This window comes from Salvelinus fontinalis, chromosome 3, assembly GCF_029448725.1.
Source record: "Salvelinus fontinalis isolate EN_2023a chromosome 3, ASM2944872v1, whole genome shotgun sequence".
NCBI lineage: Eukaryota > Metazoa > Chordata > Actinopteri > Salmoniformes > Salmonidae > Salvelinus > Salvelinus fontinalis.
The window spans coordinates 21,558,381-21,583,425 of NC_074667.1; the positions used below are offsets into that span (position 1 = coordinate 21,558,381).

A 25,045-nucleotide genomic window follows, 5' to 3' on the forward strand; every position below is an offset into this window, starting at 1 on the left:
AATTGTTGCCACATTGCTGGTGAGCTTGCAAAGTAAACAGTTAATAATATTCTTGATCACCATTTAAAAACATATTTTAAAAATTGCTGCATATTTATTTATTATGGCAATCCTCTCTCACTACAATTTGATGTTTGCGCTGCACCCGATCCCATAGCTATACTGCAAATCAGCAATCTGTTGCTAGCTCACCTAACCTGTGTTGATTGACAGTCCAATCAGACTGCCGAGTGTGCGTTTCACTAGCCAATCTGTTGCAGGTTTTTTTGGAAGGGCAAACCTGTGACTACTGTCTCTGGCTGCATGTAGAGTAATCCGGCTAGATTCTGTGCCACAAAATGACTGACAAAATATGACAAAACTTGTCCAGACAATTACAAGTCATCAGTCTCAAGTCAAAGTCGAGTCTTGAGGCTCCAAGTCCAAGTTATTTTCTATCAAGTTGAGTCTCAAGTCATCAAACTTGAGTCCACAACTCTGCTATTTTCCTATCATCCCAATCCCACTGAAACCCAAAATCCTGACTCCTGTCTTGCATGAAAATTCCTAACTTTATTCTGTAATCCATAGGTTGCATTATCAAAGCACGTTTCGCCTATGCATTTCAAAATACAGCTAAAACATTTCCCCCCGCCTCTCTGCGCTGTCTTCTATTGCTGCCCATACGAGAGCTTCGGTAGAGAATGTGTGATCAACAAATGGGATGCAAAATCCATATTCAGTGCATTTTACCAGTAGGCCTAGGGTATCTCGACACAGAGCGCGCTCAGGACGCTGCCCGAGTGGGCTATAGAGTTGTCGAATCATACAAACTTTGTAACGGCAGTCAAACAAAAGTAAAATGACCAAAGTTACTAAACTTGCTAGATAACCTCAAAAAATGACATCTCATCAGCTCATTAAAAAAAATCCATATTGGATATGGATTTTTTTAAATATTGGATATGGATTTTTTTTAATGAGCTGATGAGATGTCATTTTTTGAGGTTGTCTAGCAAGTTTAGTAACTTTGGTCATTTTACTTTTGTTTGACTGCCGTTACAAAGTTTGTATGATTCGACAACTCTATAGCCTACTCGGGCAGCGTCCTGAGCGCGCTCTGTGTCGAGATACCCTAGGCCTACTGGTAAAATGCACTGAATTAATTGAGGAACATAACGCTCAGAATTTGTGAACGGCCTGTTTCGAAATTCACAACAATGTCTTTGGCGATCAAAGTTACTCTATTATTACTAAATATCAGTTTCATCTGCTGTTAAATCTTTACATAGTGGAGCAGCCAAGACAGCAATGTGGCCCAGCGCCCCTCTCATTTTGGGAGAACCCTGGCATAGTGACCATATCTTGGATTTAAATGCTTTAAATGGGCACTTACATTTTTTGCGCTATTTCCCAAGACTCGGGGGATAAATATGAATTATTCCCGGGAATTGAAACTTGTTAGATTTTCAGGAAAATATGAATCCCGAGCAGAGACAATCAATACCCCATCATGACCATAGTCACATTACCCAAATGTACTTATCAGGGATGGAATATGTCGTGTGGTCTCAATCAAAAACCATCCTCATTCAGTGAAAGACCTAGACACAAACAGTTATGCTCCCCTCTTGGAGCGAACCCAAAAGCCTTTACACACAATTTACACTCGCACCACCTTGTGCTAGGAAAACACAGCCAACCCCGGTCAGCTGAGGTGACTACTGAAAGGTGTCATTATCATCACAAAAGGTGGCCACGTAGCCTCATGAATGGCTGTGGTAGCGCTGATGGGAGGCTCCATCTCAAAGGGGGGGCTGGAGGAGAAGAACCTTGCTTCTTAAATGGGCAATTATCTCTAGGCTTTTAACATGCCCCCAAGGGCAACAAAGCTGGGGCTAGCCCAACAGCACTTTAGGCCTGCTCTTATCCGTGCGAGAGAAAGCTACCGAGCACCACAACGCAACAGGAGCCCCAGGAGCCCAATTGTGCTAAGGCGACACGCGAATGATCTGAATGCAATCAACGGCTAATGTATTAGCATTAGCGCTACGTTTGGTTTACATCTGTGACGGCTTCAGTCAAGTGTCGTGCTGTATTAGCATACGAAGCCATTCAAGAAAGTTTTAGATAACAAAAGTTTGAGAACCATGCAGGGGGGAAGGCAGCAGCATTTACTTAAATTACATTGGTGATAATGGCGTCATGAACGTTAATGCTTAGTAAACATGCTAATGGGAGACAAACAAGGTAGCCTACTCAGGAATTAAACAAACAAGGCAGCTTGAGTGTTTGCAAATGCATTTTCTATAAGCCACGCGACTTAAACGATTCATTACCTTTATTTGCAATGCTGCGCAAGCATGCTAACGCTAGCCAAATTGAGATCCATGCAGGAAGTCAACAACAACAACACTGGGATGCTGCAAAGTGTCTTTCTTTCAGCAGTAAAGTACCTATTCTCCCCCACACATTGTTTTAAGTAGACACTTGTGAGTGTTTGTGTGTGTGTGTGTTATTGTGTACGTCTGTTGGAGGCCATGGCTTGTCATTCGTCATTCACAGGCTTGAGAGCCAGCCAAAACAACTCACTCCTTTGGCTTGCCTCCCACTCACCATATCTCAGCCCACAGGAGTTCCTTTGGAATCAATGAAAGCACAATGCACCTGCATCTCTGACTCTCACTCTCTATCTTCTGCTTTTATTTTCAAGACTCCCGCCTTAGGTTTTTTTTAGGAGGAAACCGCAGTCCCGTCTGATCTTTTAATACCATATTTTCCATTACATCTGCTGTAGGGACAACTTGACGGGAGACATAATCATTTTCTCCATGTCTGGTAGGTTCATTAGCAGTGAAGGAAAAACATGCAAAATAAATAAGATGCTTGGCAGTGGTATGGTCACACGCTAAATCTCGGGGACTATTTTATTCGCTGCATACTCAGCACAATAATGATATCAAATCAGAACAGGCCATGTGAAGTCCTATGGGTGTTCTCGTCTTGGCCTCGTCTCCCCCCTCTTTGCAGCAACTCAATTCAAAGCTATCGATTCACTCAAAGGCTCGTTCGCATATCATCCTGGGGATATTAAAAACAAATGGGTGGGTGGTGGGAGCGCTCCTAGCGAAAACACAAGAAAATCCATTGACTGCTACTTTACCCCCCCCCCCCTCCATTTACTCCCCTCCCCTCCATTACCCCCAAGCTCCACCTTACCCTCCCCATGAGCTATTGTACCCTCCTTTTCAGACACTCCTATATCACCAATAACAAATGGGTCCCTTTTTTTCTTTCTCTCTCTCACTCACCCCCCCCCCCTTTCTTGTTCCCTCTCTCCTTCTCTCCCTTGCTCTCGATGAAAGGCAGGCATTGAGCCGGCAGTGGCATTCCAAAACCTCAGCCCACGGCTCCAGAGTGTCTGGCTATTCAACACTGCTGGGAGCGATTAGTTTAAGTAAGGCCTGACCCGCCTACTCACCCATGGAAAACCGTCAGATCTCTTGTTACACTTTGGTTGGAGAAGGGAGGACTGTGCTTTCGAGTGCCTGTGTGTGCAACTGTGCATGTGGTGTGTTAATGTGCGAGTGTGTGTGTGTGGTTGTGAGAGAGCGTGTGTGTGTGTGTGCGCACACGCTAAGAATTTATGAGAGGTGGGTCACACGCTCACTTGGCTGCATCTTCCCTAAGTTTCCACAGAGGAAGGCCAAGTGTGGGACAGACGCCAAACCTTTTCTCCAATAACTCTGTTAAACGATATTCAATAACCACCTTCTCCCTTTCTCTCCAGTTAAACCGTGCACCAGATAAACCAACCGGGCTATCCGTGGCTGACTCCATATATAGCTAAAGCCTTACATGCCCTTACTTACAGTATTCTAATCATTAAAGTGTACAAGGCAGCGAAAGATCTCTTGAAGTTTGGCCTGCTCTGCCAACCTTACCAAAATCTCAGCACATAAACAACTGCTTAGAAGCAAAAATAAATGCCAGACCGACAGTCGGAGTGCAATGTGCATCCTTTCTATGATGATACTGTTGCGTTCATACCTACAGTATGCAGGCATAAAGCCTTCTTTCTATAGTATAGCCTAGTAACATATACAATATGCATACTACGTTCTTAGTTTCTTATAGTCTACACCTACAGTGATATAAGTCATTTGAAGTCTACGGTTAACATAAGCACAGTGCATTAATGTACTTAACAGCTCCCTTGTAAAACAATGGTGACTTTGCTACTGCTTTTTATAGGGAACAGACATTTTGCATGGCAGTAGGGCAAGTAAGAAAAAATAAGCACGAATCACATTCCTCTTAATATTAAATGGTTTAACCTGAGCTTCATTCCAAGATGGTGGTTTGTCGTCCATTGTGCTTGCAGGAAGGACCTGACAATAGTGCCACTTTCAGCCCTACAAAGAACTTTATTGTTCCTGTCATGTCAGAGACGAAACAATAGACAGGTGAAATGAAACGTACGTCAACACGGGGGCCCACGAAAGAGAAAGTCCTCATCTTTTGGATTCAAAGGCGTGCTTTGACATCGCCAGCCAAAGAACTCTCATCTCATTGGGGTGTTCGGTTACTGTGTGTGTGTGTGTGTGTGTGTGTAGTTATTTTGTATGTGTGTGTGTGTTTCTTCCTCCACCTGCAGTTGATCCCATAATAACCTTCTAGTTATCCCTCGGGCCGGAGCAGCTGTGTTGTGCTCTTGCCTGGCGACGGCCACACCTGTGTGGTGTGTTTTGCAGGTGGCTCATCTGGAGGGTTACATTGGAAACACCTGGCCAAGCAGAGATAGAGCCTGCGGGGGGGATTTGTGAAGGGCTCAATTACAGCTTGGCTAGATAAGGACTCTGGGGCATAGCCCAAACATACACACACACAGACATGCCTTACTCAAGGTTCAGTCGCAGGGATGTTTAGACTTATCGAAGGTGCGCTCCCCTCCAAGGTGTGTGTGTGTGTGTGTGTGTGTGTGTGTGTGTGTGTGTGTGTGTGTGTGTGTGTGTGTGTGTGTGTGTGTGTGTGTGTGTGTGTGTGTGTGTGTGTGTGTGTGTGTAAAAGAGAGAGAGAACCAAACCCCCCAGACTGAGGATGATGGGCCCACCTGTCTCGGCTTTGTGACTATAAGAGTAAAACGAACAAAAAACAAAAAGAGGAAAGAGACATAAACATCACATACACCACATGACCAAAAGTATGTGGACACCTGCTCGTCGAACGTCTCATTCTAAAATCATGGCCATTAATATGGAGTTGGTCCCCCCTTTGCTGCTATATCAGCCTCCACTCTTCTGGGAAGGCTTTCCACTAGCTGTTTGAATATCGCTGCGGGGACTTGCTTTCATTCAGCCACAAGAGCATTAGTGATATCGGGCACTGATGTTGGGAGATTAGGCCTGGCTTGCAGTCTGCATTCCAATTCATCCCAAAGGTGTTTGATGAGGTTGAGGTCAGGGCTCTGTGCAGGACAGTCAAGTTCTTCCACACTGACAGTTCTTCTCGACAAACCATTTCTGTATGGACCTCACTTTGTGCACGGAGGCATGGTCATGCTGAAACAGTAAAGGGCCTTCCCCAAACTGTTGCCACAAAGTTGGAAGCTCAGAATCGTCTAGAATGTCATTGTATGCAGTAGCGTTAAGATTTCCCTTTACTGGACCTAAGGGGCCTACCTCGAACCATGAAAACAGACCCAGACCATTAATCCTCCTTCACCAAACTTTACAGTTGGCACTATGCATGTTCTTCTGGCATCTGCCAACACCAGATTTGTCCGTCGGACTGCTAGATGGTGAAGCATTATTCGTCCCTCCAGAGAACGCGTTTCCACTGCTCCAGAGTCCAATGGTGTCGAGCTTTACACCACTCCAGCCAACGCTTGGCATTGCGCATGGTGATCTTAGGCTTGTGTGTGGCTGCTCGGCCATGGAAACCCATTTCACGAAGCTCCAGACGAAAAGTTATTGTACTGAAATTGCTTCAGATGCAGTTTGGAACTCGGTATTGAGTGTTGCAACCGAGGACAGACGATTTTTACGCACTACGCGCTTCAGCACTCCGCGCTCCCGTTCTGTGAGCTTGTGGTCTACCACTTCGCGGCTGAGCCGTTATTGCTCCTAGACATTTCCACTTCACAATAACAGCATTTACAGTTGACTGGGGAAGCTCTAGCAGGGCAGAAATTTGATGAACTGACTTGTTGGAAAGGTGGCAGCCTATGACGGCACCACGTTGAAAGTCGCTGAGCTCTTCAGTAAGGCCATTCTACTGCCCATGTTTGCCTATAGAGTTTGTATGGCTGTATACTCGATTTTATACACATGTCAGAAATGGGTGTGGCTGAAATAACCAAATCCACTAATTTGAAGGGGTGTCCACATACTTTTGTATATATAGTATAGGTCTGAATAGATCACATTCCAACAAAACATACTGAGAGCAAGTTGGTCTGGTAAATTGGAGACACATGAATAACGGAACAACCGTAGAGTGGTTGTTTGTTGGTTTGGCAATGCCACTGTCAGCCAGAGAAATACACCGAGAAGGATTATCACCAAGGCAAGCAAGGTGCTTGGAGTCAAACAGACAGGCCTGGATGAGATCTTTAAGGTCAGAACCCCGCTTCAAGGGGGCTTTAGACCCAAGCCACCCCCGGACTTTGAACTACTCCTCTGGGCGCAGGTATAGGGCACCCCTCGGCAGGAAAAACAGAACTAGACAATCATTTGTGTCATGTGTCACATCCCTCCTAAATAGCTTGGGCTAATGTTCCTCTCGACCCAGTAAGGCCAGCAGGCTAGTCTCATTTTATTGGTATGTAACTGTTATGAAAGTTATATTGTCAATTTGTTTTATATTTAAACGCCACTTTAAAAGTGTATGTGAGACTGCAACAAAATTTCCCCACGGGGACAAAGCCAGTAAAATAAGAACTGCATTCAGTATGATCTAAAAGACTGATCCTAGATCAGGACTTTATGATTACAGACCCTGAACAGACCTCCATCCATGAGGCTCAGCAGGACTGGAAACAGAGCCGAGACGGATGGGGTGCAGTTTGATGAGATAGCATGAGGAGTCATAAAGCACTCGTACAACAGAGACACATGGGAAGAGTTGTAAGGGAGACTTTTCCTGAATCTTTCATCATCCGCCTTCATGACGCAAGCCTTGATTTAGGTCAGCCGGTTAGCCAGAAAAGGTTAGCATGAGCTCTAAAGCACATAACAAGACAGACTTGGACAGTGTTACGCATTCTTTGTCATGAGCTGATGTTTTCTTTTACAGCCAATGATGTGTCGCGTCAATATCCCGATTATGACAATGTAAAGAATGCTTTGCGAGAGAAGGTTCGCAGCAACGTTGTCCAAACTTGAGTTTCTCATTTGAAAACCAGTCCATATTGTACAATCAGTCTTCAATGGGAAACTCATACAAGCATGGATTTTAACTCTCCTCTGGGTGCTGACAAGCCCACTGCAGCTGAGCCCCAACCCCATTGACCAGGAGAGAGAGTAAGCGAGAGGGGTAGAATATCCCCGAAAGCCGTGGAGAATAGGGGGAACCAATCCTAACTAGGCTTTGTCTGGGCTGGAAGAGGGAAGAACGGGTATTAAAAAAGCATAATGTGGTGATAAGTTCCTTTCAGTTCCCTTTTTACACTGTGAATGCTCTAATTTACTACTGGGTGACTAGTACTTTTGTTCTCGGTCAATGTCCTCCTCTTAAAGTAGGAGACTAAATAAATGCCTGCATATAATAAGGCCCCCACGTCCCACCAGTCAAATGCCCGAAAATACAGCTGGGTAGAAAGGATACATGCATTTCCAATGACGGTTTTGAAAGAAACACTTTTCACAGCAGGACACAAAGGACACAAATCCATTTTGGGGAACTTTCAAAAGCCCCTAAGAAATATGCTAAACATATTCCGAACCCCATAGCTGGTTTCAAACCCTTGAATGTGTCATATAATATCAATGTGTAACGCGGCTACAATGACACTACCTACATTATGAGGCTAGTTAGTCGAACAAAATGACAGTGTTAACAGCTCTGCGAAGAGAGCCCTGTAGTCAACTCAGCGCCATAACAAAAAGACCCTGAGAAGTAATCATCTTAAGACGGTCTGCTGAAAAACAAACCAAGGGTTTGACATGGAGAGAGGAGCGGAGAGCGGAGAGAGGAGCGGAGCACGCCCCAGCGCAGTCCCGCTAATAGGTCTCGTCTCCTGTAGACTGGCATTCCAGAGGATTGTTATTGGCGGGCGATCCGAAGAGCAGGGCCCACATCTGGATCCAATCCTCCCACCCGGTCCGTGCAGCGCGCAGCAACAAGAAACAGCTGTGCGAACCTGGCGTCAATTAGCTTCACATTCTCCTGACAGTTAATCCGTTCCTCTCCCTTTTTTTCTCTTCCTCCCTCACTCTCTCTTTCTGTCTCTCTCTCTCTCTCCTTCACTTTAGGTTGCCTCACAGGCTGAAGTAACTAGGGGTTTGTGAAATAAGGAGCAGTCAATAAGGAGCATGGATGGACGGCGACTATCTCATGAAAACACGCAACACGAGGGTCTGTCAAGGGAGATCCATTGAGTCAGTGAGTCGTGTTTAGCCTTGTGGAGGAGATTTAGGGTAGATGTCATGACTGTCAAAACATGGGTCAACTTCAAAATGGATGTGAGGGAATAGATTGATTTATTTTGGGTGAAAGGTTGGTTCTCATTTAGACTTTTGGAGTTGGTATTTCGTAGTTTAGTAGATTATGACCCTCATTACTGAATAGAAGACTTTGGAACAGAACAATTGTTTTTGTTGTGGCTCTAATTGATGAGGTTATGGAATAGCGAGGCACCCTGATATTACTCAACACTAAGCATGAAAGTGTGCTCAAGTTGTTTCCACTCATAACAACACTTCACAAATGTCTAAGAATGATCTGCCTGTGCACACACATTGAACAAAATGTCATCACCCATCAGTGATGAGTCAAACCTCAAACCCAATTCAATTCCACCCCGCTCAAATCACCCGCATTTCTGAATCAAACATAGATTCATCCTCTGATAGTTAATGGGAGCCAGACTTAGAGCAAACCTCCTCCAATCTGATGGGCCTGACGACGGAGCTGGATGAGCCCCCAGCCAGAGCAATACCGTGGGGCCCAGTAAAGCATTAACAGGTGTTACTGGTGGAAAAGACCCACTCGGAGACCAGAGAGAGCAGCACATGAGAGGAAATGAGGATGCTGGGCTGACTCACTCCCGCTACAGGCAGCTCTCTCTCCACAGCGCCAGGGAAATTGTCCCACACGACAACACAAAGGGGCCAGATCTGGCAACCCGGACGAGCCACTCGAGCCAAACTCAATTAGGAGCCTAATGCAAACCTGCAGGGCTTTGTAATTTATTTCCCTTTTAAAAGTCAGGGGATTGGAATCTGACTCGCTCACACACACACAAAAAAACAAGCGAGAAAGAAAGAAGGAAAAAGGGGGAAATTGTAGAAGCGTCCAACTTGGCCACATGTTTTCAAGTGGATTTAATTTAATCAAGAGACTAAACAGCAACAATTTGGGGGAATGATTGAGAAAGAACATGAGTGATGGTGTACTCTCTTTGACACGTTTGTTATCGCACACTATCTCCCAGCAAAGACAACTCTCCCATCCATACTCTAAAACCGTTAATTTCATTACAAAAAAACAATTACGTACTACCTAGATGTCATTTAACATGTATTCAGGTCAACATTTTGGACCAAAATCCCAGAACACCAAGAACCGTAAAACGATTACAGTTCTAACATGGCTGCCAGAGGAGCTCTGCTGCTCCCTGCTGGTTACTGTAACAAAATATGAGCATCATTATCATCATCATTACTGTCTTGTCTTTGTCAGGCCATCGTTTGTTATTATGACGTTAGGGAAAAAAGGGAGACGAATTGGTGCCCCCGGGTCAAACAATGATACAGTTGTGCCCTGAGGCTCTGGCAAGAACTGGCGACCCCACTTGCATTGCATGACTGTGCCTTTGTCCCACAGGCTAAGTAGACAAGTGGGAGTTCTCGATTGGCAGTCTTTCGACCGCCTGGTGTTATTGTCTTGAAAAGCTGTAAACTCCAGATGGTGCAAAACTTTGCCTGGTGGATTAATTCCAAATCCTCCAATGAAAAGGCACATTTAGAGTGGCGGCCATGCTATTGAATCAAATTGGAGCATAATAGCAGGATAGTATGAGCTATATGAGGGCAAAGCTCACAACAGAAGGAAATGCATGTTCTAATAGCCTAATGTTAGGCTACAAAAATGTAATTATCTAACCATGACATGAATGAAACTGGTTGATTATGTTTACTTACGATGAAAGTTATGAGGTAATAAAACAATGTATTTGGTGAAATAATGAGACACATTTGCATTGACACCGAATGTGTGAATATTTTGGTAAATGTTGGTCCCATTGAACGTTTGCACTTCAGTCAAAATATTGAGGTGAAACTGAAAAATGTCTGCATGCTGAACATCATAACATTACATTAGGCTACAAACCACCCTGGACAAAATACTGTTTCCGCATTGGTCCTGAGTGTGCGAGACTCAGGTGTAGGTGACGTAGGTTTATGTGATTTTTGCACTTTTCCTGTTGAAAATTGATATCCCAAGTATAAATATAGTAAAGTACGCACACTAAAGGGTCAAAAATTATGTTTTGAGAAAAATCGTGTTTTTGAAACACAACTGCAAACTTCAAGGAGTAGAGCATTAGATGAGTTGGTTTGATGGGAAGTTGTGATGTCATCGGCCTCCCCCTTGCTTGAGGAACAATAGATAACAAAAGAGGAAAGCCCCCCCCCCCCCCCCCCACTTGACTTACCTGGACCACCTAACCACCTATTGAGATGTGCCTTTTGTTAAGTAAATCAGGTGTTAAATGAGGTGAAAATGAGTCTGACTGACACTTTAAATTAGCAGAGACGGAAGAGGAAGCCAGACGCCCCACTCCCCTGTTTATTTTCCTTTTTTTCCTGGTTAGTTCATTGCCTTAAATTTACGTAGACCAGACCGAGCTACTATTGCATTGGTGTCTATGGGAGACAGGCCCAGTTAACTGAACAATTATATTCAATGGTAAACGACCTGAGTAATATATCTTCATTTATCCACCATCTTTGATTTTAGCGCATCTGATCCACACAAATTGTCATAGGATAATATACAAATAATCCAAATAATAATACCCAAAACGCCCACAAACACGTGTTGCGTGTATTTTACAACACCAAAACATATACCACCCCACAGCATTAGCCTACATAGATACTAGTTTAGTTAGGCTACTTACATTGAAAAGCACCCGGAATCCCGACCATGCTCTTCGCACTTTGAATGACAGTGTGCACGTTTCAAGGTACAGCCAACTGTAATTAAAATGATATGCTCGTCGATTGATATCTCGCATTGACTTGTTGTTTCTCAATAAAGATAAAAGCCCGCTGTGATTCGTAACACTGCATCAGGTATCACCGGGCATAGGCTGCTACTGTAGCAAGATTGCACTGAATATTTGAGTGGGCGGGACTATTTGTAATCCTTTCGCCAAAAAGCAAATACACTGCTGCGTTATTACACCGTCGTAACAGCAGGGAAATACGGACAACAGTGTTTTGGAAATGATTAACGCGAGTCACGACAATAGACCACCGCTTGCTCACATATCCACGGTTTAGACCAAATGTTTTTTTGCTTGGAGCCATTTCTTTTCAATCAAGATATCAATTAGGTTTTTGACAATGCATATAGGTCATATACTGTAGTCTTAATGTCATTAGGCTACTTGTCAACATTTTATCCATGGTGAGAATGTTTAGATTGATTCGGTGCTGTATTTTGGTCATGTTGGAGGCTAATTTGAGCATAGATGCACAGCCATCACACGTGCTAATCAATACATTTATATTTACGAAAAAAGTCTAAAAATCGATGAACTCATTACTCTTAGTCGTTCTGGATAAGAGCATCTGCAAATGACTAAAATGTCAAATATTTGATAATATAATAATAATGTATATTTCACAGATGGACGTAGGCCTAAAACACATACACTTCCAATATTTATTTGAGGCATCCTCGTGCCATGTATAGTGTTGCTTTCTTGCCTTTCTACAACACAACAACCTATTGAAAGCAAGGAATGATTGGCATTGGACCCCATCCAGGCCCTCATATGTTGTTTCTCTAGCAAACACGATATTTAATTTGGTTGCTGAGAGCTAGCCTTCCAACCCCCCATTCCCCTCCCCCAGCCACGCAAACACATGCCACATGCTCCTGCCTCCTTCCCCCTCTTCTCCTCCCCCATCCACCACCCCTGCAAGGCTGCCACCTGCTCTAGGGAGCATGATGCACAGCTGCTGAGTTACAATAACAAATGAACGCCCACCATGATCCGGTCCAATACCTGCTACTACAGGCTGCAGCCCATCAACCCAACCAGGGACCTTCACCTATCGGAGGGTGGCTTGAAGAGGGAGCAAGAGAGCTTGTCATCTTTGGGTCTGCTCTTGTCTGCTTTCTCAACTGCATCGAACTGATCTGTACGAGAGTGTGTTTGGACAAGGAGTGAGAGAGATGGGGAGGGAGATATTATGGTCTTGTGTGTTTACTTTGACAATGTAAAAAAGTGCTTTCATTTTCCATGTCAATAAAGTTCATTGAATTGCATTGACAGAGGGAGAGGTTGTCACCTTTGAGTCTGCACTCAACTGCATCTACAGCATCTTCCAACATTTGAGGTGGGAACAGGCATTTTGCATGTAATCCCCTATTTTTTTTCATCATCTCCATCCAAATAGTTTACTATTCTAGGGAACAGATGAATAGGGAATAGATTAATAACATTTATGATGGAAGAAGTTCAAGGCTGGGTTTGATAGGTCAAATTCTCACACCATGGCGGAATTATATATTTATATATATATATATATATACAGTACCAGTCAAAAGTTTGGACACACATACTCATTCAAGGGTTTTTCTTTATTTTTACTATTTTCTACATTGTGGAATAATAGTGATGACATCAAAACTATGAAATAACACAAAACTATGAAATAACACATATGGAATCATGTTGTAACCAAAAACAGTGTTGAAATAAATTTGAGATTTGAGATTCTTCAAAGTAGTTGCCTTGATGACAGATTTGCACACTCTTGGCATTCTCTTAGCCAGCTTCATGAAGTAGTCACCTGAAATGCATTTCAATTAACAGGTGTGCCTTGTTAAAAGTAAATGTGTGGAATTGCTTTCTTAATGCATTTGAACCTATCAGATGTGTTGTGACTAGGTATGGACGGTATACAGAAGATAGCCCTATTTGGTAAAATACCAAGTCCATATTATGGCAAGAATAGCTCAAATAAGCAAAGAGAAATGACAGTCCATTACTTTAAGACATTAAGGTCAGTCAATCTGGGACATTTCAAAAACTTCGAACATTTCTTCAAGTTCATTCGCAAAAACCATCAGGCGTTATGATGAATTTGGCTCTCATGAGGACAGCCACAGGAGAGAAATACCCAGAGTTACCTCTGCTGCAGAGGATAAGTTCATTAGAGTTGCAGCCCAAATAAATGCTTCACAGAGTTCAAACAAGAGACACATCTCAACATCAACTGTTCAGAGGAGACTGTGTGAATCAAGCCTTTATGGTCAAATTGCTGAAAAGAAACCACTACTAAAGGACACCAATAAGAAGAAGAGACTTGCTTGGTCATTAAACATAAGCAATGGACATTAGACCAGGGGAAATCTGTCCTTTGGTCTGATGAGTCCAAATTTGAGATATTTGGTTCCAACCGCCGTGTCTTTGTGAGACGCAGAGTAGGTGAATCAATAATCTCCTCATGTGTGGTTCCCACCGTGAATCATGCAGGAGGTGTGATGTTGTGGGGGTGCTTTGCTGGTGACACTGCCAGTGATTTATTTAGAATTCAAGGCACACATAACCAGCATGGCAACTACAGCATTCTGCAGTGATACGCAGTGTACTATCATTTCTTTTTCAACAGGACAATGACCCAAAACACACTCCAGGCTGTGTATGGGCAATTTGACCAAGAAGGAGAGTGATGGTGCTGCATCAGATGACCTGACCTTCACAATCACCCAACCTCAACCTAATTGAGATGGTTTGGGATGAGTTGGAACACAGAGTGAAGGAAAAGCAGCCAACAAGTGCTCAGCATATGTGAGAACTATTTCAAGACTGTTGGAAAAGCATTCCTCATGAAGCTGGTTGAGAGAATGTCAAGAGTGTGCAAAGCTGTCATCAATGCAAAGGGTGGCTACTTTTATGAATCTCAAATATAAAATATATTTCAATTTATTTAACACTTTTTTTGGTTACTACATGATTCCATGTGTTATTTCATAGTTTTTTATGTCTTCACTATTATTCTACAATGTAGAAAATAGTAAAAATAAAGAAAAATCCTTGAATGAGTAGGTGTGTCCAAACTTTTGACTGGTGCTGTATATATATACAGTGGGGAGAACAAGTATTTGAAACACTGCCGATTTGGAAGGTTTTCCTACTTACAAAGCATGTAGACGTCTGTAATTTTTATCATAGGTACACTTCAACTGTGAGAGACGGAATCTAAAACAAAAATCCAGAAAATCACATTGTATGATTTTTAAGTAATTAATTTGCATTTTATTGCATAACATAAGTATTTGATCACCTATCAACCAGTAAGAATTCCGGCTCTCACAGACCTGTTAGTTTTTCTTTAAGAAGCCCTCATGTTCTCCACTCATTACCTGTATTAACTGCACCTGTTTGAACTCGTTACCTGTATAAAACAAACTCCCTCACGACGCCAGGTCAGCGGAGTCAATCACCACCTTCCGGAGACACCTGAAACCCCACCTCATTAAGGAATACCTAGGATAGGATAAAGTAATCCTTCTAACCCCCCCCCTTAAAAGAGTTAGATGCACTATTGTAAAGTGGTTGTTCCACTGGATATCATAAGGTGAATGCACCAATTTGTAAGTCGCTCTGGATAAGAGCGTCTGCTAAATGACTTAAATGTAATGTAAATGTAAATAAAAGACACCTGTCCACACACTCAATCAAACAGACTCCAACTTCTCCACAATGGCCAAGACCAGAGAGCTGTGTAAGGACATCAGGGTTAAAATTGTCAACCTGCACAAGGCTGGGATGGGCTACAGGACAATAGGCAAGCAGCTTGGTGAGAAGGCAACAACTGTTGGCGCAATTATTAGAGCTGGGACCACAGTCTCAAAGAAAACCATTAGTAACACACTACGCCGTCATGGATTAAAATCCTGCAGCGCACGCAAGGTCCCCCTGTTCAAGCCAGCGCATGTCCAGCCCCATCTGAAGTTTGCCAATGACCATCTGGATGATCCAGAGGAGGAATGGGAGAAGGTCATGTGGTCTGATGAGACAAAAATAGAGCTTTTTGGTCTAAACTCCACTCGCCGTGTTTGGAGGAAGAAGAAGGATGAGTACAACCCCAAGAACACCATCCCAACCGTGAAGCATGGAGGTGGAAGCATCATTCTTTGGGGATGCTTTTCTGCAAAGGGAACAGGACGACTGCACCGTATTGAGGGGAGGATGGATGAGGCCATGTATCGCGAGATCTTGGCCAACAACCTCCTTCCCTCAGTAAGAGCATTGAAGATGGGTCGTGGCTGGGTCTTCCAGCATGACAACGACCCGAAACACACAGCCAGGGAAACTAAGGAGTGGCTCCGTAAGAAGCATCTCAAGGTCCTGGAGTGGCCTAGCCAGTCTCCAGACCTGAACCCAATAGAAAATCTTTGGAGGGAGCTGAAAGTCCGTATTGCCCAGCGACAGCCCCGAAACCTGAAGGATCTGGAGAAGGTCTGTATGGAGGAGTGGGCTAAAATCCCTTCTGCAGTGTGTGCAAACCTGGTCAAGAACTACAGGAAACGTATGATCTCTGTAATTGCAAACAGAGGTGTCTGTACCAAATATTAAGTTCTGCTTTTCTGATGTATCAAATACTTATGTCATGCAATAAAATGCAAATTGGATATTTGTTTTAGATTCTGTCTCTCACAGTTGAAGTGTACCTATGATAAAAATTACAGACCTCTACATGCTTTGTAAGTAGGAAAACCTGGAAAATTGTCAGTGTATCATACTTGTTCTCCCCACTGTATATATGCCATTTAGCATACGCTTTTATCCATACATGCATACATTTTACATTTGGGTGGTCCAGGAAAGTGTTGACAAGTGATAACCTTTTAGAGTAACTAAACAGTACCTAAAACCGCTAGTAAAACAACTCAGTAACACGTTAACAAAAGATGGCTAAAGTCAAAGACTGGAGAGTCAGACGGCCGGGATTTGCCGTCATTATTTCCCTGTGGGTGACAGCTGGCCTCGGCGTCTTTGTCACCGCTCCTTTAATCACACACCAGCAGGTCTGCTGCAGCCTGCCACTGAGCTGTGGGTGACCTGACAGATCGCACACCCTGCCACACTTCCTCCTCCTACTGACTGTCCGGCCCTTGTCCGGTGACTCTTAACCTGACCCGGGGCCGAATTTGGGTCAGCCGGGGTTAGGTGGGGTTAGGGCCAAGGCCATGGTTTGGTGGGTTTGGGGGGCCAGCAAGATGGGTCGCGGTTGTCGTGGTCGCTGTGGTCGTCATTCATCAACTCTGTGTCTGCTGTCCACTTGTCCTCCTCCCCCTCTTTTTTTGTCCTCCGCATGTTGATCCCACACAGCGGCACGCGTATCAGCTGAGCTCAGGAAACGGTCGTGTCAGAGGGGTCATGCGGCAGACGCCGTGTTAATTCTCTAGAATTAGCACTGCCATCACCCTCAACGTGCGCACACACACAGACACGCACACCATCCGTCTTGACACACACATGCACACCACCACCCCTCAACATGCAGGCACGCGCACATACACACACACACAACCTCAATACACACATGCTCCAAATCCCGCTAGTACTACCCCATCAATCAAATATGAGACAGTGCAGAGGGCATCCATATCATGCGTGGGGTTAAGCGTAGGGGGGAGAGCAGGGGAGGAACCCCAGACAGACAGACAGTGTGGATTACAACATCCATGGGCCAGATGGAGAGAGAGAGATAGCCCATTATGTAGATCCTCCCTCTGTCCTCATGCATCTATACCTTTACATTATTCAGGAAGAAAAGGGCAAAAGTAAATAATGAGCGCAACGAACGCCGAGGGGACAATAGAGGACAGAGCTATAGGGCAGAAGGCGCACAGGTCTCAGGTGCAGCCTCCCTGACCTCGAACTCTCCTTTGACCCCTCATTGCCATCCAAAATCTCACTCATGACTCGAGTCACCTCTGTCTGTGGTACTGTATATTCCATGTGGGGGATGGATGGTTAATGGATGGACTGAGTCGCCCTAACCTATCCACCCCAACTTATTAAAACGCATTGCAATGTAAAGTACTATATGCGCACTGCGTTCATCTGAAACCAGCTGTTGCCAACTAACTAGGGTGTGGGAAGATGGATGTTCTCTCTCTCTCCCTCTCTCTCTCCCTCTCCCTCTCCCTCTCTCTTTCTCTTTCTCTCTCTCTCTCTTTCTCTCTCTCTCTCTCTCTCTCTCTCTCTTTCTTTCTCTCTCACACACACACACACACACACACACACACACACACACACACACACACACACACACACACACACACACACACACACACACACACACACACACACACACACACGCACACAAACAAACTCCTGGTTTGACAGTGGAACAGGTGGACCAGGCTAACAGTCAGGGCCCTGGGCCGCGTAACCTTGTCTCAATCAGGGTGGCAGAGCCCAACCTCCATCCCTCCCCCCAAAACCCCCTTGACAAGCTGCTGGGGGTAGCAGGCCAGGCTGCCAGCCGTCCACTCAGACAGACACACTGGCCCATATGGCAGCAGCTCTGCAGATCTGGAGAGGAGGAAGGGGGTTGAGGTGTAGGGGGGAGTTTAAATTAATCAGCAGACCATCCCCAACTGTCCACCACTCCACCACCACCGTCTTCAGGGAGTTGAGACCGTCTTCAGGGAGTTGAGACATGGTTTAGATTGTGGTTGATTGTGGTTACGTGTCTTTTTTTTTGAGGGGAGGATTGTGTTTGTATTTGTGAATGCATATGTTATGTTTGTATATGCATACACACACACACACATGACCCTCAAAATACACACATATAGTGCCTTCAGAAAGTATTCACACCGCTTTACTTTTTCCACATTTTGTTATCACAGCCTGAAATTTAAATGAATTAAATGGAGATTTTGTGTCACTGACCTACACCAATACCCCATAATGTCAAAGTGGAATTATGTTATTTTATTAATTCATTTAAAATGAAAAGCTGAAATGTCTTGAGTCATTAAGTATTCAACCCCTTCATTATGGCAAGCTTAATTATGGCTGCAAGGGGCAGCACTGAGTAACCTGGAAAGAGGTGGCCATTTCAAACGGCCTCCTACTCAATTCTTGCTCGTACAATATGCATATTATCATTTCTATTGGATAGAAAACACTCTCTAGTTTCTTAAACCGTTTGAATTATTTCTCTAAGTGAACCAGAACTCTTTCTGCAGCCCATTTCCTATCCGGAAGTGAGATTTCCAAATGCGAGGTCTCTTTTCAAGAGCTTGTCTATAAAAGGGCATGTCACTTGGGACCATAGAAACACGTCATACGCCTTCCCCTTGGTGTCATGCGGAAGTGAGAGCAGAAAGGACTTGAATATCTCGTTCAGGGATTGAATACAGCCTCTTGGAGTGAGAGGACCGCCATTATTTATTTTTTTGGAAGCGCGAAGTTGGACCTGTAATTGCCTCCTGGAAAACCGTCGTTATAGGTGAATATAATCTCCGGCTTCGATTTTACTTGATACATGTCACAATATCATCCTAAAGTATGTTTTTTCAATATAGTTTAATTATATTATTGAAATTTATTCGGGACTTTAGACGTTGGAAGAATTTTTTCAAGAAGGAGAGGTTAGCACCGCACGGCCAGTGTGCTTGCAAATTCAAGAGGGAAATAGTTCGTTCTGGATCCAAACAAAGACGGTACTGGACAATGGACCCCTTTACAACATTCTGATGGAAGATCAACAAAGATAAGGACCCAATTTGGGATGCTATTTAATATATCTGTCGAGCTGTGCTATCGCTACCGATTACTTGGAATCAATGCTGTTGTGTGTTAGCCATTGCAGTAAGCTAATATAACGATATATTGTGTTTTCGCTGTAAAACACTTAAAAAATCGGAAATATTGGCTCTATTCACAAGATCTTTGTCTTTCATTTTGCCATACACCATATATTTTTCTGAAATGTTTTATGATGAGTAATTAGGTAGTTGACGTTGGTGTCTGTATTTACTCTGGCTACTCCCGTGCTATTTCTGACTGTAGCTATGATGGTAGCATCAATGTAAAACTGATTTATAGCTCAAATATGCACATTTTTCGAACAAAATATAGATTTATTGTGTAACATGTTATAGGACTGTCATCTGAGGAAGTTGTTTCTAGGTTTGTTTGGTTGGATCTTGGTTAGTTAGGTTGGCTTTGTGCATGCTACCTGTGCTGTGAAAAATGTCTGTCCTCTTTTGTATTTGGTGGTGAACTAACATAAATATACGTGGTGTTTTTGCTGTAAAACATTTTAAAAATCGGACACGTTGGCTGGATTAACAAGATGTTTATCTTTCAAATGCTGTATTGGACTTGTTAATGTGTGAAAGTTAAATATTAAAAAAAAATAGATTTTGAATTTCGCGCCCTACAATTGAGCTGGATGTTGTCATAAGTGTACCGATGTCGGGACAGCCCGCCTAACAGGCTAAGTAAATTCAGGAGTAAAAATGTGCTTAATAAGTGGCATGGACACTGTGTGCAATAATAGTGTTTAACATGATTGTTGAACAACTACCTCATCTCTGTACCCCGCACATACAATCATTTGTAAGACCCCTTAGTCGAGCCATGAAAATCAAACACAGATTCAACCACAAAGATCAGGGAGGTTTTACAATGCCTCGCAAACATGGTCACCTATTGGCAGATTTTAAAAATCAAGAAAAAACAGCAGACATTGAATATCCCTTTGAGCATGTTGAAGTTAATAATAACATTTTAGATGGTGTATCAACCCACCTAGTCACTACAAAGATACAGACATCCTTCCTAACTCAGTTGCCGGAGAGGAATGAAACCTCTTAGGGATTTCACCATGAGACCATGGGTGACAGTTACAGAAACTGGATCAAGAACATTGTAGTTACTCCACAATACTAACCTAAATAACAGACTAGTTTCTCTTCATTACTCACAACCCTGCGTGTTGGAGATTTTCTAGGGTTGTGTCCCCTTCTCTACTCTCGCTAATCTCTCTCTTCTACCCTTTTCTTTGGACGGACCAGGAGGCAGCATCAGTAACAGTGGCTTGACTGCGGCTGGCGCTGCCTTTCTGGTCCAGAAGAAAAGACTGGTAACGCCTGAAGGACCGGAAGGACCCCAGACAGCATCACTCCCCCCAGACAGCATCACCACCAGAACCAGAGGCGAGGACGAAGGACCAAAGAGACCAACCTACGCCGGGAGCGAGCAGACCACAGGGGAGTCGCTCCATTGACCTAAGGGGTCGCGGACTTCCAGGTGTGTTTGCCCCTTCTGAGGTTTGTCTTTCCTTCCTCTGCAGGACCAGAGCAGACCCAAAAACCAACACAGGTTTTCCCGGTCCCAGCCCCAACACCAGCACCAATCCTGGACACAGCACCGACCAACCTCAACTGCTACCTTCATCCAGTAACTGCCAGCTACCGCTACCCCTCCCCAACACAAAGACACAAACACACCGTCAACAACTCTACCAGACCAACCATAGCCGACTGACTAACAAATTGAAGGACTGATGATTGTTACATGATATTTGATTGAATTAATGTAGTTTTTGTTTTTGGTAATTGTTTTTTTGTTTTTGTTTTGATTTGATTTGAAAAACTTAAATTAGATTATCGATTATTTATTGTTAGAATATTTTTTTTTGAATCTTAACAACATTTGATTTGAAATTTGACCATGTAACAATTTTTGAAATATTCCAATAAATTGACCTAAATGAAAATAAGGAGGTCTACACAGAATAAACATATTCCAAAACATGCATCCTGTTTGCAATAAAACAGTAAAACTACAAAAAAAGTGGCAAAGAAATGAACTTTATGGCCCGAATACAAAGCGTTATGTTTGGGGCAAATCCAACACAACATATCACTGTGTATCACTTTTTCATATTTTCAAGCATGGTGATGGCTGCATCATAACATGGGTATGCTTGTCATTGGCATGGACTAGGGAGTTTTGGGGGATAAAAATGAACGGAATAGAGCCAAGCACAGGCAAAATCCTAGAGGAAAACGTGGTTCGGTCGGCTTTCGAATTGACACTGGGAGACAAATTCACCTTTCAGCAGGACAATAACCTAAAACACAAGGCCAAATATACACTGGAATTGGTTACCAAGATGACATTGAATGTTGTGGCCTAGGTAGAGTTTTGACTTAAATCAGCTTGAAAATCTATGGCAAGATTTGAAAATGGCTGTCTAGCAATGACAGCCTACTTGACAGAGCTTGAATCATTTTTTAAAGAATAATGTGCAAATATTGTACAATCCAAGCGATTCTAACATGTATTCTCAGGGGGTTGAATAGTTATTTAATCAAGATATATGAGTGTTTTATTTTTCCTTAATTTTTCACAAATGTTTGAATTTTTATTCCACTTTGATGTTACAGATTATTTTGTGTAGATCGTTGACAAAAATGACAATTAAATCCATTTGAATCCCACTTTGTTACACAACAAAACGTGGATAAAGTCAAGGGGTGTGAATACATTCTGAAGGTACTGTACACACACACACACACACACACACACACACACACACACACACACACACACACACACACACACACACACACACACACACACACACACACACACACACACACACACACACACGACCCGCCTCCCAAACACACCTGCACGCACACAAACACACACACAAGGAAATCAGAATCATCTGCATCTATGCAAAGTTTAATCTTCCTGAAGATGATTGTGTGCTTATATATATAGCTGCGTGTGCTCACTTTGGTGTGTACCTGTGTGCAAATGCATTAGTGTGTGCTGGCTCCATTGTGTATGTTTGGATCTACACACGAGTGTGTGTGTGTGGGATATTTTGTGTTTGTATGGATCTATACGGTTAACCCTCAAGTGTGTGTTTGTAACTACGCTCATGGGCCTTTGTTGAGTCTTATATGAACCCATGGTGTTCCATTCATTGTAGCTTTTAAGAATATTAAATTGTATCCTTTAGAATGGCTTGGGGTGGCCACCTGCCGTACAAATTACAAAGGAGCAACAGCATGACAGATGTATGAAGACTAGGTCATATGGTCAAAGAATTTGTCATAATTGTGCCCATTGTTATGTGTGCCACTCAAATCAAGCAGCGTTGTCCACATAGATATAACCTCTGATACCGAAAGTCTTAAACATGAATAAATCATAAATACTAAAGTAATTCTTGTTGCAGTGACTTGGAAGCCTTAATTTTAATAACAGTGATTGTGTCTGTGACTATCATAGCAGTCAGTGTATTTTGACCTCGGTCAAGGCCTTTCAAATTTACATTGTTTTAACACATATCAGAGTGGTAGCAATAAATGATATTGTCAGACCTGGGAATGTTATTCTGGGATCCAACTTTAAACATACCACTTACTCAATCAATCAATCAATAAATGTCTGTTTGTATGTCTTGCTATCTATCTAGACATCTTTAACAGATGGATTTAAGTAACCTTTGGATATCAGCCTAAGTGTACATGTCTGTGTTTGGATTTCATGTCTGTGTGTGTGTCTGTGTGGGGGGGGGGGGTATTGAAAGTATATTGAAATGGACATCTGTCTGGAAATGCTGTACTCAAGACACTATTGGGGTAAACACTTAATCCTATGGTGCATGGAGTGGGGTGGGGGGGGGGGGGGGGGTACAAAGGGTGCTGGTGGCATTTATGTGGCTTGCCTTTGTATCATATGAATATGTATCACCATAACAAAGCTAGGGATAGATGGCATTGAACACAAGTTCACACAGACAACAGGGCCCGTATTTATAAATCGTCTCAGAGTAGGAGTGCTAGTCCCCAGTCCATGTAATGTAATTCATTATGATCTGAAAGGATAAACTGATCCTAGATCCGACTCCAGACTACATATGCCCCCCCAGTGGTGGGACTTCGATTTCCGCTTATGAGTGACTTCCACTTTTCCACATATCCTCTAATCTTTCTCCCCATTTCATTCTTACATAAAGTATTGTAGTTACAGTATACAGTAGCAGTATTGAAAAGTATTAAAGTATTGTAAAGTATTATAGTTATAGCTGAGGTCAGGGATCATCCCACATTGCTACATTATCCCAATCATGTAACTAGATTTGGGAAACCGGTATGTTTGTATCACATTTAGCTTTTCCTGTTTTTCATGTACTGTTCTGTATTGCTCCGGGGTGAAGTTTCCCTTAGGTACAGGTCTAGGATCAGCTTCCTCTCCCCCAATCCTAACCATCAGTTGGGAGACTTCACCCTACACTCTTCTGTATCGGCATTTCTTATGTGTCGCATTAGTGTCACCCCAGGATGAGCAGACATAACATTCTTATGTGAAGAGACCTGATAGTTCACAAGGAGTCACATGCAATAGATAGGCTTGACCACCAGAGGGTAACAAAGGTTTGGGAACCAAAGAAAGATGATCAAACAGCTCCATTTACAACTTCTTCTTAGTTTCTTAGTTACTATTCATTTTGGTATTTGCAACATAACAGTATAAGTATAAGCCCTCCAAAAACGATTATTAGTACAAGCACACCTGAATAGAAAATATTAGAAAACGTATTCCACGCACGTTGTATTGCAGTTCATGTCCCTTGGGCCAACTCTTTCCTCTGTGCATCATCATGTGTTAAAGGTAGACTACATACATTTTGAAGGGACTCCATTACTTCCTACCGGTATCCTTGTCAGGGGAGTTGCAGTACAAAAAAATACATAACCTAGAGAGAGAGAGAGGGACATGCATGCAGGTTGAGGGCCACTCATTCTAAATAGGGGTACAGTAACTGCTGTGCTGCCTTGTAGCAGATACAGTGCAGCAGTGCATTTACAGCTAACCTACATAGCTTGACAAACTCAGACAAGCTCCTTTCTCCCAACTGTCTGGTTGCATTCCAAATAGCACCCTATTCCCAATTAGTCCATGAGCCAGGGGTGTCGGTCGGGATCACTTGGGGTGACGGTGTCTCATAGTGATTTCTTTGAAGGTCTATGTCCCTAGAGTTGGACAATGTGTGATAGCAGTGCAGCTATGGTAGCTTTCTGAGTGTTATCACTCTTTCTTTCATTCGTCTATCCCATTCATTTTTCCAATAGAAATATTTCCCCATGACAAACAATGTCAGTATACAACAAGTCATTTCTCACTTATACCATTTAACCATATATCATTGGAAAGCTTAGATTCACATTCTCCACATAGATACTGAGAGCCTTAAACATGAATAAATAATAAATACTAAAGTCAATCTTGTTGCAGTGACTTGAAAAGCCTTAACTTTAAAAATGGTACTTGTGTCTGTGACTATCATATCAGTCAATATACTGAACCTCGCACAAGGCCTTTCAAATAACAAATTATTTTTTACACTGTTTTAACACTTAAATCAAAGCTGCAGCAATACATTGTATTGTCAGACTTGGGAATGTTATTCTGGGATCCAACTTTAAACACACTTCGACTTACTATCTATCCACCCATCCCTGTCTGTCTGTCTATATACAGTTCTTTAACAGATTAATTTAAGTTACTTTTGGATATCAGACTAAGGGTCGGTCGGGCTCACTT

The 25,045-nt window shown here is 43.0% G+C and overlaps 1 protein-coding gene across 1 annotated transcript in view; it reads right to left on the reverse strand.

Moving 5' to 3' along the window:
• Window positions 1–11,562, reverse strand: part of LOC129840930 (protein CBFA2T2-like) — a 54,037-nt gene extending 42,475 nt beyond the window's left edge. Inside the window, exon 1 of the mRNA XM_055908978.1 lies at window positions 11,327–11,562. Coding sequence (XP_055764953.1) covers window positions 11,327–11,354 — 28 coding nt within the window. The 5' untranslated portion in view covers window positions 11,355–11,562. The remainder of the gene's footprint in view (window positions 1–11,326) is intronic.
• Window positions 11,563–25,045: the final 13,483 nt, after the last annotated feature.